Below are 20,725 nucleotides of genomic sequence, written 5' to 3' on the forward strand. Positions count from 1 at the left end.
GTATCCCACCTCAGGTTACACTTTTTATTCTAAAAAATAACTGATTTGTTAAAACAATTTGAACAATCAAAGTTCAGGTGCAGCTTTCATAAATTAACCTAAAATGGAAGCGGTAGGTATTATGATGTCCATGCATCTCCACTCAGCAGAAGACCTATTTTAAAACCAAACCTTTGAATAAGTCCATATGCTCCATTTGTTTGGGATCTACTGTATGTAGAGCCCTTGAAGTATATGTAAAGCGATACATCAAGCAGCACAGGGCCCCATTTTGTCTCTCTTATCTTGGAAATGAATCATTAGGACAAAAACGATATAATTTTGTACAACCAAAATTTGTTGTTGAATAAAATTAATGCATGAGTTTTGTAAGAACAAAAAAATTAAATTAAATAAAAATCAAGCAAAAAAAAAAAAAGACAAGACCACAGCATCCAAAGTAATCGGTTTTATTGTTGAACTATTCTCTTATTTAAAAACCCAAAACCAATTGAAAGCATACAACTCAGGGCACCTGTGTTTTGTGACAATGTAAGTACAGCTATCCGCAGCTCAGAGGAAAGACTGTGTACAACCTCAAATTTTTAAACCAAAAATAGACTTTATCCTGTGGACAAAGATCAATGTGTGCCTATTTAAGTGAACCAATAGACTGAATTTTACAGTGCCGGAAATTATGGGTGAGTTTAGGAATCAAGAAATTTAAAGAAACTCTACAAAATATAACGCAATGTAAACATCTAGATCATTTCAGAAGGCTGAAATTCTCCTGAATGCATATTTAAGAGATCATGTCTTTGGGCTGGTTTCTAAAACATTAAGGAAGTCATGACCAAATGGAAAAAAAGTCTGTCAAAAGACAGTGTAACCCTGTGTCCAGCCAGTAAAATCTGTCTAGATTACACAGACCAATTTAAAAGATCTATGAGGCTGGTTTACAAAAATGTGAAGTCCAAGGGCAAAGATGTCAATCAAGTGGACTAAGTTTAGACTTTTGCTTTTATATTTGTAGCTCTGTTCCTTCCCCATCAATCAATCTCTCTATTCCTACCAGATGTGGAGCCGACAGGTGGGTGAGCGTGTTCAGAGATGGCCCTGACAGAACCCTTTGAAGGGGCAATGATACAGGCTCCTCAAGGGCTGAACGGTGGAAATAAAATCAGCATAATTGAAATCTCGACAAGCGTCAAGGGGACGGAAGGGGAAATTGAAAAGGAAAGGGTGATGACAGTGAAATGGTGCAGAAAAGGGTACCAGCGCCAAAGTTGAGTGGCTACAGTTTTTACGACGCAAAAATAAACCAATCAAAGCACAGATTCTTAGGCCTTCAGAAGTCAATGGTCAATTACAATCTTAAGGAAAAGGAACCACACTCTGGGTCTGCAGCCAAACTAACCATTCAAACTCCAATCTAATCAAGCGTTTAAAACTGATGCTCAAGGAAAATCATCGTCCATCAAAACAAAGTGAAGGATTATGTGAAGGAAATGAATGGAAGTATATCAAGAAAGCATGCATGTTGGGTGAAGAAAGTGTTCTGAACTTGCAACACTATGGTTGAAGATCTAAGAAACCGTGGTGACGTGAAAGATCTTTCAGCTGCACATTCACCTAAAAATGGGCTTGAAAAAGTCATTTCTCTCAACATATAAAATCTTCTGAAATTAAATAACAGCATTATTCCTTCTCTGTTTATTATTTACACAACATCCTCAGTGATAGTTGGGGAAAGACGTTTAATATCAGAGAAATTGATCATGTTTCACCAATGGCGCTGAAAGATTATATTGGACCGCAAAGGGAGATGAGTAGGGTGAAAGGAGCTTCGCCCAAGTGCTTTGTCAAAATAAAAGTCCCAGAATGCACTGGGCTCACACAGAGAGTGCTACATGGGTAAAACCCATCATCTTCGGCCATCATTCATCATCCAAGTGATGCAGCTCACAGCGTTGGATTGGGGCGCATATTCAAGCACGCGGCTGGCATAGGCGTTTAGATCCGACACAGTCAGTGAGGGAGGGGAGGAGTTAAGGATTAGGCATACTACAACGGCAGGAATACGGGGAAGCACACCCACTCTCACTGCTGTTCCCGGTGGGATGTACGGTTCAGCCCGAATTCTTGTTGTTTTAGCTGCGAGGCAAACTGCACATCTCGCAGTGCTCGGTGCCAGGTTGGTTCATGAAGGTGCAGTGGAGGCAGGACCACACAGCCGAAGAGGACTGTGGGAGAGTTTGGCCACCCATGGCATAATCCATAGATCCCGATGGCTGCCCTCCAACTGTGTCTGGGATAAAGAATTAAAAAAAGAACAAGACCCATCTTTGATTATAATATCAAAATGGAGATGCTCTCATCAATGAACTCCTTAACAAAAACACTAAATAATACAAAAAATAACTGCGCATGACTACTCACTGCAGAGCTGATCGATTGTGGCCCATTGCTCTGATTTCTTCCAGGTCTGAGCCAATTCCTCATTGGATGTCTTCACTGCATCCAGCAGTAGTCCGATGCTGTCCTGTAGATATAAGAGGGAAGGGGATGAGGTTGTCAGGCAAAATAAATAAACTTTTTATAAGCTGAAGTTCACACTTGACAAAAACAAGTGTAGTAGTATAGTACAACAAACAACAAGTATCAGTTGTGTATACACAGGAACTAAATAAAAACTAAGCATGATAACCTGAAGAAGCAAAAAAAAGGGAAGGAATTACAGGGTTAACTAGGAGAGTGTGTTGTGTGTGTATATAGATAAATACAAAGAAAAACTCACCTCTAAGGGCATGACCTCATTGGTGACAAGAAAGAGGAGCAGGTGGAAATCTGAGACGATGCCCAGGAAGGAGGAGGAGGAAGAACACTGGGAAAGATACGTCGCTAAACTGTGGAAGTCCTGCACACACACATTTTTAAGTGAATATTTAACAAAGAACTATACTTCCAGAGGTATGACTCTACTTTGACCACAGTCAAAAAATGTTAAAAAGTAACATTTTAAAATAAAATGTAAATTGTAGGAGTTTCCCTTTCAGACACACAATTTATGGGAGTATTTAGATGCATCACAACGCGATGTACTAAGGGCTGCGGTAGTCAATTTACTGGTATTTGCGCTATTATTTAACTACCAAAAAAAGCATGTCTTAAACCAGATGCTGATTTGCGCTGCTCTTGGTAGATTGCGTTGGTCATTATGGAAATGATCCGGCTGCGTCTGTGTTCTTTAATGTGCACATCGTCAGTAGATCACGCGCAGAATTTTCCACTCCCATCTGTGCTTTTATGGGATTTTACTCACGCTAATTTGCCATTTAGTAAATTCGACCCTAAATGTGTACCTGGGTCTCTCCCAAAGCGTCTCTGTTTTCAATGGGGAAGCGAAAAGTAGAGGAGAAGGTGAACACAGGGTCTTTTGGGAAAGTGGTGGTGATCTGAAAAAAAGAGCAATGCAAAACAAAAGACTATGAAAGCATTCATTTATTTTCATAGCATTAAATTAAGGAAAGTTTAGGGGGTCAATAAGGAATGGGCCATTTGTTTACAGCCAGTTTGATGCCATGTACCATAATTGGCACATGGCTCTCTGTTGGGTCTTTAACGATTGTATAAATCTACTCCCCTACACCATTATGGCGTTAAATGTGTGCCTCAATCCTGAGCGAGTAATTGTACGTTTTGAGCACAGAGAACTACATTTTGCAAGCACATTGCATTATATTTTGAACAGAAATTAACAAATCGCAAAAAAAAAAAAAACCTTTGAGCAAAGATAAAACGATTCCGTGCTCAATAAATGTATTTGCTATTATCCATATCAACGTGCAATAATAACCCCTCTCACGCAGTTTACAGGTGCTCTCTCACAAACTTATTCTCTGCGCTCCTGTCAAGTCCCTCTCTCTCTCAACCTCTTAGTTCTGTGCGCGCTCAACTCTTGACACACACGCTCAACATACAACAGCGTTACAAGTGTGCCACAAAATCAACCAATCGGAAAATTAAAGGTCAATTGTGATTGGCTGTTGGTCTCCAATCACCATGCAGCACAAAGACGAAAAATGAATTTTATGGTTAGATGTCTTCTCTAGCCAGCATCAAACATGACAGAGTCAAATGGTGAAAAGGATAAGTCAAACTAACTTTAGTCACAATAGGAGATATAGGCTACTGTAATATTATAAGTTAAACAACTCAACAGCATTATAATACACAAAACTAACAAGACACCTTTAAGTTAATAATAATAAAAAATACTTACCAAAATGTGTTTTAATCCATTAGTTTCGCTGTAGTCAGTTATTTTTTCTTTTTTTTTCCCAGTAAGCTTGATGCTGTAGTGGATAGTTCTACCAGACGGGCTTTGGTTCTACTAGCGATTTGATTGGAGACCAACAGCCAATCACAATTGACCTTTAATTTTCCGATTGGTTGATTTTGTGGCACACTTATATCGCAGTTGTATGTTGAGCGAGCATGTGTGTCAAGAGTTGAGCGCGCACAGAATTAAGAGGTTGAGAGAGAGAGAGAGGGACTTGACAGGAGCGCAGAGAATAAGTTTGTGAGAGAGCACCTGTAAACTGCGTGAGAGGGGCTTTTATTGCACGTTAATATGGATAATAGCAAATACATTTATTGAGCACGGAATCGTTTTTTCTTTGCTCAAACGATTTTTTTTTTTTTTGCGATTGTTAATTTCTGTTCAAAATATAATGCAATGTGCTTGCAAAATATAGTTCTCTGTGCTCAAAACGTACAATTACTCGCTCAGGATTGAGGCACACATATAACGCCATACACCATTGGCTTTTTGACTGGCATGTGTAGGTTGAAGGTCTAGAGTATGATCAGTGCAAAAGTATGTGGTTGTAACAACATGACAACTACTCACGTCAATGATCAAGTACTCCACTGGCAGCGGTCGGGCTAAATGCGTGATGTCATTGCCGAATTTGTCTGTATCCTGAAGGTGAAGAAAAAGATCAGAAATTTTTAACCTTTTTATGCATCACTGTCAACTAATCCCCTTCATTCCTGTGGCAGAAGTGATGCTGATAAGATGGTTTATGCCACAAGCAATAGACATTAACTTTCATTCTCTCTTTTTTAATAAATATGACAAGCTCAGGTAAAAGGAAAGCTCAGATTGGTCAGAGAGATCAGTTAAAACCTGCAAGTGATATGATGATCATGGCTACAGTTACATGCTGGAACAGAAATGAAAATGTAAAGAGTGTCAAAAAACCTGATACCACTTAAAGCTGTGTGACTGTATTGAAAATGTGCATTTATACTTCTGTTCAAAGGTTTGGGGTGAGTAAGATTCTTTTTAAAGAAAATTAATACTTTAATTCACCAATGATGCATTAAATTGATCCAAAGTAACAGTAAAGACTTGTATGGTTACAAAAAAAATCTATGTTTGCGCTTTCAAACATTCTATTCATTAAAGAATACAGGGGAAAAAAGTATAATGGTTCCAACAAAAATACTAGGCAGCAAAACTTTGTTTCTTGAGCACCAAAACAGCATATTAGAATGATTTTTCAAGGATCATGTGACTGAAGACTGGAGTAATGATGCTGAAAAGTCAGCTTTGCAAATCACAGAATGAAATTAAGCTTTAAAATATATAAAAATAGAAAAGTGAACGTAGTGTATTGTATGTGCATGCATCATGACTGTATGCATTTAGCATCTATGTTTCATAGCATGATGTGTGAGGAGCGTTTTAGTCCAGTACCTTATAGAAGACATCAGGGACGTACTGCTCTGTGCTGGACTCTTTGGCAAAGCCCAGTTCAGGAGCATCTCTGCAGGGAAGTAGACACTCATCCCTCACCAGAGCCATGCACTGATTGGACACCTGATACCCCTCAAAGTGCACCTGGTTATCGGGACCACCTGCCAACACACAAATATTATAAACCTTTATTTTTCACAGATACCAATAAAACGCTCTGTGCTAAAAAACAGCATGAACTGAAACAGACAGTGATTTATCAGCCTTGAAGCAAATACCAAACAGGGATTTGACACAACCAAATGCCTAAATTTATCACCTCACTGGATAACAGAACAGCAGCAGTAAATCTCATGTAAAGGAGGACGCTGCATACCTGTTGCCACCACTGTGACAAACTTGGATCCAAAATGTCCATCTGGAGAAAGCCGACACGCATTGGATTGTTGGTTCTGGAAGTGTCCAGCTGTGATGCATTCCTCTGCACTAAGGAAGTATGAATCCTGAACAGATGAAACATATCCATTGATCAATATAATGATATTAGAACACACCATGTAGTTAGCCTCATCTTTCATTTGTCTACTCACCTTGTTTCTGGTGTAGCGAACGGTGCCTATCCTGGTGTCCTCTGACAGCAGATCTGTGAAAATCCACCCCACCTGAAAAAAATAGCTGATATTAGTAATCAAAAACAGCTTTACAGTTTCTGTGTGTCAGAACTACATTTGGAAGCTGTTCCACATGCTCAGGCACAAACAAGGGACACTTCTATCATCCATCAGCAAGTAACTTGAAAGTATCATATGGAAGTCATAGAGGTGTGGAGAGAGAGGAACTCGAAGAATCCTATTAGACTCAAGGGATGAATGACTACACTATGGCAGATCTTCAATAAAAGCATCCAGCTTTCCACCTATATATATGGAAGAGATGCACGATTCTTGATAAATTGAGAATCACAAATGTATGTTTCAAATAGAGATCTCGATTCTCCCAAGATCCTGAAGAGACATGTAATTTACTAGAGGTTCTGACAAAATATGAATTACCGCAAAACTATGAATTTTTTTTGCTTATTGGTCCCGATGGGAGCCACCTGTGATATGTTGTGCTTTTGTCATTAAAGCAACCCTTCTCTCTCCTCTCCCTCGAACGGACCATTTTAAATCCCGTTGTCTTTAATAATTTGGGTAAAATGTGATTTCTTTGATAAACTACTTTTAAAGAGGCATGGAAAAGGTCTCTCACCTTCCGTAGGCCCAGTTTTGCAGCCATCTCCTCAACTGCTTCTGCCTTGGGATCTTCAATCAATTCCAAGCTATTCTGGGTTCCGATCTGAGTCATAGCACACGGGTGGCAAAGGAAGAGAACATGAAGCAGGAAATAGCAGAAAATAATACTTGACCTTTTTAAATCAAATAGTTCAATACATGCATGTTTAAGGAACTACAGCAATGAATTGCAATACTGCATAACTTTAATAATCATCGAGTGGCAATTTGGATGAAATGGCAGACATGGTGAATACATTTTTTTTTTTTAAATTAATTAATTCAACAAATGTCATATATATATATATATAAACAGTTTTGGAAAACCTGGATATATGAGGGAATTTAAAAAGTGTGATTTCTTGAATTTTTTGGAATTAAAAAATAAATGCCAAAAAGTCATGGGCATTTTTATAATGCATATATATTTTTAAATTCCATAAATGAATTGGTCTAAAATTGTAAAACCTAAAGAACATTCAGTTATTGAAACATCCGAAATTATGGACCTTAATTATTTAAATTATTTATAATTGTTATAATTCAATTATTTTAATATATTATGACTCAGTTTCCATAAATAAAGTTTGAAAATGTACTTATTTGTCATTTAGCAGAAGCAGAAGTACCAGAAATAGCTTTAGTCTGAGAATGGGAGCCTAACTATAACTGTTAGTCTTTTATTGCCCTCTTGTGTTTATCTGGTACTAGTGCAGATAACACACAAGAGCTTAGAGCAGGGTTCCTCAAATCCAGTCCTGGAGGCGCCACTGCCCTGCAGGGTTAAGTCCAACCCTAATTAAACACACCTGAACAAGCTAGTCAAGGTCTTCAGTATTACTAGAAAATTGCAGGTAAGCGAGTTTGATCATGGTTTAAGCTAAACACTGCAGGACAGTGGTGCTCCAGGATGGGATTTGAGGAACCCTGGCAAAGAGAATCAATCACTAAAATTATGAAAACATACTTAGTGCTATTGTTGTATTTACAGTAAAGGATGATGGGCCACTGACTCTGTGTCAGGTCTGAGTCTCTCACCTGAGGAGGTTCATAAATGGCGGCAACCTCTGCTCGAAGGCCGAGAGGGATGTCTTTGTGCTCAGTGTAGCGTCCGTACAGGTACCCCATCCGCTGGTTACCCGTCTTCCTCCAAAAGTCAAGGAAACGGTCAGCAATGGTGTGGTTCTCAAACATGATGTTGTCCACATGTCGATATTTCTGCGACAAGAATTTTTTTTTTGTTTCAACACATGACACTAGTGAACAGTTTGTCTGTATGTAATATTAGAGTTAGATGAAATTAAGGGTGTTTGTGATACAGATAGAGTAGCTTGGTACCTGTCTGTTGAGAGTGATGGCGCTGGGTTGGCATTTGGTACAGATGCCCTCTGGCCATGGCGGATGACCCTCACAGCCAGATTTAATCTTACAGCTGATATTCTCAAGTGCCACAAACTTTCCCCTGAGAGACAGGAAAACTTCATTAAGTCACTTTATTTCCAGTCTTATTCAGGTAAGAGAGGAGAGCTGCCAGGAGCACTAACTTGTCGGCTCCGCCCGTGAGTTTCCGGATGTAGGCGTGGAAGGACATGTGCTTGACCGGTGGGTCGAGGTGGTTCAGATAGTCTTCATCAAAAGGCTATTAAAACAGAAAATGGAAGAAGAAATAGCAACTGTACTTCTGTGCCATGTGGATCAGTCTTAACTGCAGTATTGTAATCAGTACTCTCTGTGATGCACATCTAGGTTAGACCAGCGGTCCTCAACCGTTTTGAAATCAAGGCCCCTCATTATCCAAGACAATATTCCATGTAGACCAACATATTTATTTAAGGTACTTTTTCTGTGATGACAAAGCTTCTTGTTTTTAAACTTGTTAATTTACAGAAACTAGGAGTGTCAATATATTAAAATAATTGTAATGATTACATTTAAATTAGATTCATATATTTATTAACTTGTTTGTGATTGAGATAAATTATTAGAATACTTTAAAAAAAAAATAAAAACAATCTTCAGACTTTATTAATTTCCATGACTTTTCCAGGTCTAAAAACACACTTTTAAAAATTCCGTATCCAGGTTTTCCGAGACTGTGGAGAGTCTGGTTCTTATATAAAAATGATAGTTGTTGAAGGAACAATTGAAATAAGATGTGAGCTTTCATCTTGATTTTTTATTAGCTATTTTAAAGATTGTTTTGGCTTATTTTAAGTCATCTTGGGGCCCCCTGGAAGTTTCCCAAGGGCACCTGGTTGAGAACCACTGGGTTAGACTAATTTTCCAATCAGTACTCTGTTGTTCCAAGGGAGGATCACAAGTTTATACCTCTAAAGGTACGCAGTGCACACATTTCCCCATGAGACCATGCCGGCACCTGAGAAACAATGAAAAAGAATGCCATACAAATGTGTCTTGAGTACTCTGTAGTCCTCATATTGCAATGAATTATTCAATAAGCTGCATATTGCAATAGCTCCAAAGTATGCTATGAAAATACTCTAGAAATTGAGAACAATATAGATAAAAACTGTTTCCGAGGTAGTGTGGAAAGAAAAGCCGACTCACAGCTGGGGGTCTCTGTTTCTGTAGATCTTTCCCTCCTGTTTGGACAGATACTGGTCAATCTCATCCTCTGGGATCTGTGGTGCAGAGTGTGAGCGGGATAAAGAAGATGATGAGGAGGAGGAGGAAGGGAAGGTGGGGTATGAAGAAGAAGTGTGAGGCTGAGCTGTGTCCATGTTCTCACTGGAGGGTCCAGCTGAGGATGGGTACAGATAAAGCATGTCCCCATGCCTAAAAGACAAAGAAAAACAACTCAGTCACGTTTACTTGAGCACAATGCTATGCCCTTGGCAAGACACAAGCCCACACGTGCACAACAGAGTAAACCCAATCTCTCACAACTGCACACTTACTTGATTTTCAGCAGGCTGAGAGTCTTACTCTGTGACAGGATCTCTCCAGTCTTGTCCCGATTCAGGTAGATTGAAAAACCATTTGAACTGAAGCCAAACTCTTCGGCAACCTTTAAAGAAGGCAACAAAGGATGTCAGAAACAAGATGTTAACAAGTTTTTTTTATTTTTTTATTCCTGAAACTGATGTAATTAATATAACTGCAGCACAGTTGTTCTCATTCTTGGTCAATTTTGGATGTCTAATCCACCTTTTGGAGTCTCTACTAATAAGATAATAAAGTTTTGATGAGTTAAATAAGGGGTGCATCCAAAATGTGTGGTGTCGGTCATGATAATTTGACTTTTAGAGACTGTGCAGTGATGACTGCCAGACTGTGAGTCTCTCTCTAATGCCATGCAGATACAATTCCTCAAACTCTAATCAAGTTATGAGAGTAGAGTGCTTAAGAGAAAGAATTTGAGACGATGATGCAACAAAATGAGAGAGATGCAACTCATTCCCAAAAGAAATTAAGGCTTAGAACATAGAGACATACATAATGCAAAAATCTACTAACCAATTAATAAGCTACTAGATCTAAACTTGAAAATTATGTGTGGTCAGACTAAATACTACCAGATAAAATACTACCAAAAATTACCATTCAAAAGCTTGGGGTCGGTAAGTCTAGGTTTTTGAAAGGAATCTTTTATGCTAACCAAGGCTCCATTAAAAAAAAAAAAAATACAGACAATATTTATCAATTTAATGCATCCTCCTCGCTGAATGAAATAATTAATTTCCTGATTGTTGGGGCAATCCAACTGTCTCCACTGACTTTGTATCATTTCTGACTTATAACAAAAAATATAATGTCTAAAAGCTGCTATGTGACAGGGTGTACAGCAAACAAGCTAAAATAAATAAAAAACAGAAATAAATTTTTATAAGCTGTCGATAGACAGCTAGGAGACAGTTGGATTGTCATTACACCCCTCCCCCCGTGTGGGCGTGGCCTAAATGCGCTCTATCTCTATGCATTTATTTTGCTCCAAGCACTAGAACACAAGATGAACAACCACACATTTCTCACTCAGAGGCCATAGCTAGACTCCTCTCTGTTCCTTTTCTGCTATTTAATGCCGAAATCAAACAGTGAGACGGTCTCAAATTGGTCGCTGACTCACTCTTCGCTCTCCTGCTGAGAGACATGAATCTTTAACGGACCCCGAAATGTCTAGATCAGGCAAACACAAACCCTCTGCCGGTCTTAACTACAGCCTTAACTAAAAACATCCAAAATCCTCTGACATATATATTTCTATATCCTAATAACAATTTAAGCTATCAAAATCAAGATTTAGATAAGACATGAGGTTGCCATGGGGTAACATGTTGAAACCATTTTCCTGCACTTATTCTGAATTTTGATCACCGACACCTACAACTACTTTTCTACCTTATGTATAACAAGACAGACCTAGAAATATAATATAATGAAATATATATCCATGTTAGACAACAAACTTAAAAAAAGAGAAATAGACTATAGCGCAGTGTTATTTTAGTATCATGCAAACACTTTAGTTTTTATTAATATTTTGAACAGCTTTTTAGTTTTCATTTTAATTGTAGTTAAAGTTTCAGTTTCATTTATTTATTTATTTTTATTTATTTTTTAAATATGTCTATAGGTTTTATTAATTTTATTTCGGATTAAGTTATTTTAGTACATATGTTAAGCTAAATGAACATTAGATATTTTTTTAAATTTTATTTAAAGCAACAAAAATGTTTTTTTGTTGTTGTTTTTTTTAGGTGTCAGCTAGTCTCACATAGCCAGACCTTCAGTGACAGTAGAAGGTCTGGGCTCCATCGCAGGTTTCATTGGCCAAGGACTGCCCAAGACAACGTCTGACCAACATGTAAAGCAACCAATAACATTTCGTTTTGTTCAGCATTATGTTTAAGGGCATGAAAATATTAAAAAAAAGAAAGAAAATTAAATGAAAATGTGCCTACGACAGCAGACTGGTGTGCATCTAATAAATGAGTTTTCTCCAACAATGAACTTCACATAGTTAAAAAAAACCAAAAAAAACCACAGTGTTTAGTTGATCCTGATAAACGCTTAGACAGCTTCAGACAGACCGTTAAAGAACGCGACACACACACACACGTCTTCTGGAAATCCTGTATAACTCAACGACGAGTTTGAAACTCATGAAGTGTTTTCCATTTTGTGTGCATTAGACGCTCAGCAAACACACGTCTGTGGGCACACGTAAGTTTCAGCTAACTATAATAACCCTGATATAGGTGCCCTACATTTTATATTTTGGCCTTTCGGTGGCATTTTGGCCCCAAGCCCTGGTTCATTCCTGACTCTGCAGCAAACACACCACCCATCAAGCTTTGCACCACAGCGGAGACGCGCGTCACTGCGGCCCACATCTGTGAGCCTGCAGCATATGGACATACAGTAGGTCTCCTTTTTCAGAGCTGCCTCATTAATAAATCAACATTCAGCTCTCAGCAGGAGAAGGAGTCTGTGCTGACACTTTTAATGACTCAGGATCTGATGCTGTGCATTTGTTGTAGTGCTATTCTCAGCTTTTTTATTGACAGGCTATGAATGTAACCGTTGCATAAGTGCAGAGGCATGACAATGGATACAATCTGTGGTGAATAGTAACACCTATTCTGTCATAGGGAAGGGTGAGCAAATAAATTTGACAGTGTATTCAATATTCATTTAAATGATTTTGCTGCAGATGAAAAACTACCACTTCACTTAATCTGCTTGGCTACAAAATCTTTTTAATAAAAGTTACATTCCATTCTAAGAGCAAATACATATTATACACTGCCGTTCAAAAGTTTGGGGTCAGTGAGATTTTTTAATGCTTTTGAAAGAAGTATTTTATGCTCACCAAGGCTGCATTAATTTGATACAGTAATATTGTGAAATATAATTACAAAATAAAATACAATTTAAAATGAGATTTATTCTTGTGATGGCAAAGCCACGATTCTTCAGAAAGCATTATAATATGCAGATTTGGTGCTCAAGAAACATTTCTTATTATCATCAACGTTGAAAAAAGATGTGCTGGTTAAAAATCTTGTAGAAACCCTAATCAAAAAATTCCTGGATTCTTTGATGAATAGGAAGTGATCAAAAGAACAGCATTTATTGGAAATAGAAATCTTTTGTAACATTATAAATGTCCTTACATTACAATTTATAACCCACACTTTTGAATATACAATATTATTTGCTATAATGCAGTGCAGCCATACTGTCAATAAGAGGTTAAAAGGAGATCATTGTACAGCTTTTATCTTTTAGTTACATATGTGAGAAAGAAAATTATAGCACAGAGAGAGATCTAGAGCCAAATTTGAATTCCCTTTACCTTCTTAAGGAAAGCTGCAGCTGTCTCACGCTTTGTTGAGGGGATTTTTTTCATTCCATTTGGAGATTGGACACGGATGATCTGTCAATGAGCAAATATAAGGGAAGGGAACTTTTACGGTTAGTGCAACATGTATGACATACAAACAACAAGCAAAAGTACACACTTTCAATGGACAATCAATCTCTATTAGAGGCATAATGCAAGTAACAAGTTAAAAGAGAGGCAGCTCACTGCAGAGCCATGGGTGGAGCATGACCTCCAGTTCTGGACATCCAGCTCCCCCTGTCTGGATGTAATTTGGGATGTAATAATGGATGGAGCTAGAAGGTCCAACCACATCCTAACCCTACCCATAACTCTATCCCTCCACCCATTAGATCCACAAAGGTGGAGCCGGACTAGGTCAAACTCAAGCCATGGCGTCCAGAGAGGTGGAGCTGGATGTCATTTGGCTCTGCAATGAGCACCACTTTGGTTAAAACGGAACGAGCACAACTGTTAATCAGCCCAAAACAAGCCCGTTGTACAAATAAAAGAAAACAGGTGGCTGGAGGGCAAACCATTGACATTTGACACTCAAAGCGGTACAGAGGTATACGCATGCCACACGTCTCCATGTCCAAACATCTAACAGAGTGATATATTATTATTACATATTATCATATAAACACAGAGCTACACTCCTGGTCTCGCAGTATGCTCTTAATACAAAAGCTAAACAAAATATAATGTGTCATTCAAAACACCTGAATAAGTTACTCAATGTCAATTCACTTCCCAGATATGAAACTATCAGAAACACAACAGTTCAAAACAATCCTAACTTAACTGAGGTCATAGCGTAATATCTCAACTATTAATTTAAGTTAGATTAAATCTTGTCTTCATTAACCTGTGCCAAGCCAAATAAAGTCAACCTCAGCAGAAATAACAAGCCATAGCGGTTAATCATAAGTTAACGAGTCAGATGAGTGGTGGACACAACTGTTGTTAATATTGTTTAATGCGTTTCTGAACGAATCTGGATGAGTATGATCATTAGCATCATGCTAACAATTCTGCTGCCTCATCACTGGATGACAGACTTCACTTAAACTGCCAACATACACACGCAGACTGACACTTACTATGTTTTCTGCCATGTTGATGGTATGAACTGTCCCTCTTGATGTCGCTGAAATGAGACTTGTCGTATTTTAATATCGCTGTTTATGTGATCTGCTCGGGTCTATGCAGCGATGCCAAACTCACAGAGCCGGTGCTACATCTATATGAGTCCGGGCTATGACGGGATCATGTTTAAAGTCACCGGATAGAAACTAGGAGATATGTGTTATGTTCCTGTATATCTTCATTTAAAAAGAAAACGAAAATAAGTTGGCAATATATTTTTTCCCAAAATATAATGAATTTGATATATTATATATTACTATATATATATTTATTTTTTTGCCAGAGATCTTATAAAAGTTTATGACACTTAAGTTATACTGTAATTTAACCTTTATTTGCGGTGGCCTGTGTGTGTGTGTGTGTGTGTGTGTGTGTGTGTGTGTGTGTGTGTGTGTGTGTGTGTGTGTGTGTGTGTGTGTGTGTGTGTGTGTGTGTGTGTGTGTGTGTGTTACTATTATTTAGTATTTTATTTTAATTTTGACTGTTTAATGACACTGCTAATGTTTATTAATTTAAATATTTTACTTTAAATATTCAGAGGTGGACTGTAACTTAAGTACACTTTTTGAGTATCTGTATTTTACTTGAGTATTCTTTTTTCTGGAAACCTTTTACTTTAACTTCACTATTGAAAGACAAATGTCTTACTTTTTACTCCATTACATTTCTGTCAAGGTACTTGAGTAGAAGTAACGTCAGTTAGGGAATGTTTTTGGTTGACGTCAGAACCCAGAAAATCAGTCAGATTTTCAGAACCGCTGAAAATGAAAATCAGGCTGATGTCAGAATCCAACGTCAGATTGACGTTAATCTTCAACGTTGGACAGTTGTATTGTGGTTAAAAAGAAAATCGAGTTGACGTCAGAAACCAACATCAGTCGGGTTCTGACGTCAAACCGACTTTCATTTTCAACCAAAATCCAACGTCTGTCCGACGTCAGAACCCGACTGATGCTGGTTTCTGACGTCAACCCGATTTTCTTTTCAACGTTGGGTTTGGTCTTCTAAATGCAAATTGTGTCATTGTTTTGGAGCACACTAGCTTATAGATAACAGTCAGGCTAACATATTCATACAAAAAGCCAAAAAACTTTAAATAGGACACTATTTAACGGAACAGCCATTTGGGTGTCCGAAACCATTGTGGACTTTATTGAGTGCATTTATTTAATCTCACATTCAATCCCTGGAACTGTGTTCTAGAAATAAATTTGATATTGATATGAGGGCAGGCATATATTCAGAGGCATAAGTTACTGTAAGTATTATATAGCCTACAGCAATTATACAATTTACTTTTTACTTTTGATACTTAAGTACTTTTAAAAACAGGGACTTCTGTAATTTTACTTAAGTAAAAAAAAGGTCTTTACAACTTTTACTTGTCGGACTCGTAATATTTGACCAGTAGTATCTGTACTTTCAGTCTGTATATATTATACAAGTTTATATTTTTGTATTTTATTCAACAAGTGGAAGTGGATTCTTTACATTTTAGTTAATGCATTATATTTGTAAAAAATTTTGTAACATATTCTTTTTTTTTTAAATCATCTCTGATATTTTTTCCCAACCCACTGACTATTATACTGATATCAGGAGCATGAAAAAGAAACAAGCAAATAACGTTTTTCTCTTTTTTTTTCAAGCTTTATTTTGATCTCATCCTGTAGAGAGAAAACTTCACTTTAGTCACTGATGTTATGAAACTTCAAATCTGCAAAATACAAGCCAAAACAACACAGGAGAATTTCACTTAGAACTTGAGGATTCAGGAGGACACACAATCTTAATACATAAGGATCCATGTGAAAATTAACATACTGTAAGTTCATGCTTGCACAAATGTAGAATTTACTTTGGATATATCATTTACTTTTGGATAAACGAGGAGCTGATTGTGTGGGAAATTGGCTTTTTCTATTAGAATCCATTAAATTAAATTAGATTAGAACTACAATGTGACAAAACTAATCAATGAATGAACATAAAACATAATGGCGAAAGAGAGCATGCAACAAAAATAAATATAGGGAAATAAACACATACTTGACACAATGACAAAAAAGTGAAAGAAAATGATGGCTAGAAAATCATAAATCTATGAAAGATACAGGACATTTAAATGGAGCCTTATACGGTGAGTAGATCAAATTATAATGAATATACAATGCAATATATTATAATATATATTCAATTCATTTCTAGTAAAACTAAAATGGGACACAATGATAAAGTGGGATGTGATGATGATGAAGAGGACAAATGATGCTGATGAAAAACAACTACATGGATGAAGGACACATGCCAGCCACTGCTCCCTAACAGTCACCTGCGAGAGACTTACTGAAACCGAGAATTATAGCCCAAAATGAATTCAAAATGATCTAATTGTGCCTGTATATGTGTTAACGTATGCTATGCATGCGTTGAATGAGGGGGTTGCAAAAGCACAAAGCCAACATGATATTTAAAAAAGTAACTGAGGGTATCCTTACCCAGAATACACAGACGTTAAGGTAGTGGGAAGGTTAAAAAATGTCAAAATCTGCATATCGATGGGGAAAGAGTGGTCTGAAATAAAGTTTTGGTGGTCTAACTGCAGTGTCGGCCAGCAGGGTGAAGTGTCATCTCTACAGGACTTTGATATTTTCTTACGAACTCTGCGAAGGTGGACAGAAGAGGCAACGAGGCACGTGAAATGAGAAGCCAGGCATTTCACGGTTACGACTCTTGTTTTTACTCACTCTGAGGCTGTCTTGCTTGTTTCGTGTTCCAGAAGAAAACGGAGGGAGAGTAGAAAAGAGCAAAGAAAAGGAGCAGCGGTTTTTCTAGGCATATAACATATATCTGTTCTATAGTCTGAGCAGAATGTTTTCTCGGACTGCAAGAAAAAGGAGAAACCGGAGCATTGGATAGTCAGAATTTTTTTTTTTTGGTAGAAATTTTTTCTTAGTTTTTCCATTTTTATAAATGTTGCTCTTTTGTGTTTTTATTCTATTATAAAAAATGGAATGATCCCCTTGGAGCTGATGGCCAGGATGGAGACGGGTGGTTTGGAGACCATGACAGGGAGGATGATGGGAAGGTGAAGGGCTCAGATGATACCATACTGGGCCAACTCGTGAAGCTCCAGATGGTTGAAGGCCTCCCAGGGGCAGATGACAGTGATGTCTGTAGGTAGAAACACAGCAACATGAGTTCATCTATCATCCAAAGGGTTAACTTAAGCAGCTTGAAGGCCACTACCATTCAGGTCTGTTTAATCATACTGATGTCATAATGTCATTGATGATACTCAGTATGAGAGGATTGTCTGACATACATGCACTGTCTGATCATAACCCTGTCAGACAAGGGCGGCTTAGAATAGATGGTAGGTGATGCTGTCCTAATGGCAAAACACGTGAGGAAAAATGTAAAGCAGATTATGCTTACCAGTGCCTAAACCTTCCATGCCAGGGATGTCATCTCCAAAACTGTCAAATAAAATAAAATTAATTGGATATATTCAATTGAACTAAAATATTTTTTTTTACATAGTCATGTTGCAGAATTATTCAATATTATCATTTTAAAAAGTGTTCCCATTTTTATCATTATTACTGGAGTATAATAAAATATGACTGACATGTGAAATAACACAAAGCCATTATCATAAAAGTCATGATTTTGATAGTGCGGCTTACCCTTGGATCCCCTTCTTTGGTGGCTTGCTCTTGAACTGGCGAGTCTGCCTCTGCTTGAACTTGGGCGGCCCTTTGCGTGGTGTGGCGGGACCACCAGTGACACGGGTGGCTGATTTGATCTCTGTTTTGGGCAGCTCAAGATTCATGGCTGTTGGTCACCGTTGGTCTCTTCTCTTTGTATTCACTCTCCGTGATGTAGTGCTGATGTAAACATATCAGAAAAAAACTGGAGTGAGTTTATGGTTCACACCCAATGACATTGATTTTTCTGTAACATGGATTTTGCCAAATTTACTGCATCAGAGTTTACTGGTTCATATGGTACTTAAAACAAAGGTATTTAATAGTTTATTTTAAATACACGTTAGGCCAGGAAGGTTAGACTAGGTCAAGGTCAAAGCAGCACCTAATGAACATATATGGCAGCCACCTCAGACTGAGAAAACTTTACCCAATCCTCTTACTGATGAGTAATACGCAAATCCAAATACATATTCTCCTCTACTTGAATGTCTGTCATGGTCATGCTCCCTGAAATGAGCTCTGGGAATGAGTGATGGGTAGGGTGACCCATTTTGTGTAATCCAGAGCTTGGATTAATAAATGTCCCCCTCTCCTAATGGTGGCAATCTGCACATGGGTTAATCTTATTAGAGCAGGGATAACACCAAACATGCTGAGCAAACAGAAAAGATAAGAGTCAAAATATGACCTTCAGGTATATTCCACAAAGACTAATGAGAATAGATGCAATAGCGTCCCAATGGCAATGATGCCTAGAATAATGAATTCTACTAAAATTAAATTTATAATCACATAATATTTATAATAATAAGGTCAATGGTTTGTATACATATTTAGCAAAAAAAACAAAATAAACAAAATCTTAAATATGAATACTCAGTGCATACAATTTGTAAATTATGTATATATACAGTATATTATGCATTATTGAATGCATATGGCCACCTATCCACTCTAAATAAACAATGTTAATGAAAATAAACCATTTGTCATTATTTGAAATAGTTGCATTATACGTTTTGACACTTTACAGATGAAATTATTATAGAGCTTTTTGGAATATTTTATTCTGTTTGGTCAACTGTGACATTCTGTGATCAGATAATTTTGCATAATGACCACCAAACTATATAAATTAGGCTACTTGTCCCAGGCAACCATTCATGTCCATTTCTCTTTTTGCATAATGAAATAATTTAACCTCAAATCAATATTTCATACTGTTTATTTATGTATTCATTAAGTAGCCGTATGAAAAGCAAGATAATATACGGTCAGCTATTAAAAAAAAAGCCCTTCAAGACCCATAATATATTTATTTTATTTCAACCACATTGTTACTTTACTATAGAATATTATTACAGAACAACTCATCCCTTATTGATGATTAAATTTTGAAAGGTTCTACTCACCGGTTGATTGACAGGCTGTTGACTGGGTGCAGCTGCAGCGCCGTTCCCCTTATGTATCTCTCTCCTGAGGAGGAGTGGATGTCAACGCTCGGCTTTCCTTGGGAGCGATGCAGGGTTTACAGGCCTTTTATACTCTCTGGCCCCCTCAGAAGATTAGGAGAGGGACGCCTCGCGCCCCTGATCCCCTCGGCTGCAGATGAACACAATATGTGTGTATTTGTTTTATGGGGCATTTGTATTTTTGTAACACCATAAGCTTTTAGCAACTTGTTTATATATTTTTTACATAACAAAACAACATCCGTAGTAAATTGCATATATAATGGTCTCAAACAATTTTTGGACATTTGATGAGGCCACTTTATAGGCCTATCATCAATGAAAAGCATTATGAAAAGAGTTTTGCTTGTTTAACAGAAAAACATTTTTACAAAGCTGACCTGCCCCTTTATACATAATAATATAATATTTGTTTTGGTTTATTTTTCTTATTTATATTATATATTCATATTATGAATTAATGAAATTATTATAATAATTCCTGCATTGCATAAATATGAATAATTAATATGAATGTACTGTATTGTTCAATAATAATGGTCAAATGCTTTTCATATTGTCCATTGTATAATGTTTCTGAAGCTTGCGGGATTTAGTAACACTGTAAAAAAAAAAGTTGCTGCCTTAAATTTTTAAGTGAACTTGGATGTTTGAGTCAATTCAACTTAAATTAGATTAAACTGACTTTAAAAAATTAGCAGAGAAATGTTTAAGGAGAATAATTACATATATATGTATGTATATAGAAAGGCGACAGGCAGGAATCTTTTCCAGAAGGTTTCTAGAATGGGCTAATTCTGCTTGAGACTGGATTTGCTGATCAAATAACATAATATCATAATGGACATATCATAATGGAATAATATCATAATGGAAATATCCAGAAAAGGTCCATTGTTTGACAGAGAGCACTCTTCTAGGGTTTGTTTGTTCTGCAACTTTCTATCATTGTTACGCAACAGGCTCACATCTGTGGGGGTCGAGAGGAGTTCATTAGCATTTTCAGTGAACGACTCCAGCCAAGACAT

General features: G+C 37.3%; 2 protein-coding genes across 2 annotated transcripts; both read right to left on the minus strand.

The window, feature by feature from the left end:
- Positions 1–433: 433 nt before the first annotated feature.
- On the minus strand, positions 434–14,624 carry nploc4 (NPL4 homolog, ubiquitin recognition factor). The gene is made up of 17 exons (XM_056233714.1): positions 14,467–14,624; positions 13,337–13,417; positions 9,936–10,045; positions 9,586–9,813; positions 9,346–9,394; positions 8,562–8,656; positions 8,356–8,479; positions 8,056–8,235; positions 6,995–7,081; positions 6,334–6,405; positions 6,120–6,246; positions 5,744–5,904; positions 4,892–4,963; positions 3,342–3,434; positions 2,777–2,896; positions 2,419–2,521; positions 434–2,287 (listed from the first exon to the last, which is right to left on the minus strand). The coding sequence occupies exons 1-17, from the start codon at positions 14,479–14,481 to the stop codon at positions 2,130–2,132; spliced, it is 1,875 nt and encodes a 624-aa protein (XP_056089689.1). The 5' UTR covers positions 14,482–14,624; the 3' UTR covers positions 434–2,129.
- A 2,738-nt stretch (positions 14,625–17,362) lies between these two features.
- On the minus strand, positions 17,363–19,776 carry pde6gb (phosphodiesterase 6G, cGMP-specific, rod, gamma, paralog b). The gene is made up of 4 exons (XM_056233740.1): positions 19,638–19,776; positions 18,202–18,402; positions 17,951–17,991; positions 17,363–17,686 (listed from the first exon to the last, which is right to left on the minus strand). Exons 2-4 carry the CDS (start codon positions 18,345–18,347, stop codon positions 17,610–17,612), a joined length of 264 nt encoding a protein of 87 aa, XP_056089715.1. The 5' UTR covers positions 18,348–18,402; positions 19,638–19,776; the 3' UTR covers positions 17,363–17,609.
- Positions 19,777–20,725: the final 949 nt, after the last annotated feature.

The sequence above is a fragment of the Rhinichthys klamathensis genome, unplaced genomic scaffold, assembly GCF_029890125.1.
Source record: "Rhinichthys klamathensis goyatoka isolate OS25496 unplaced genomic scaffold, OSU_Roscu_1.1 h1tg000376l_1, whole genome shotgun sequence".
NCBI lineage: Eukaryota > Metazoa > Chordata > Actinopteri > Cypriniformes > Leuciscidae > Rhinichthys > Rhinichthys klamathensis.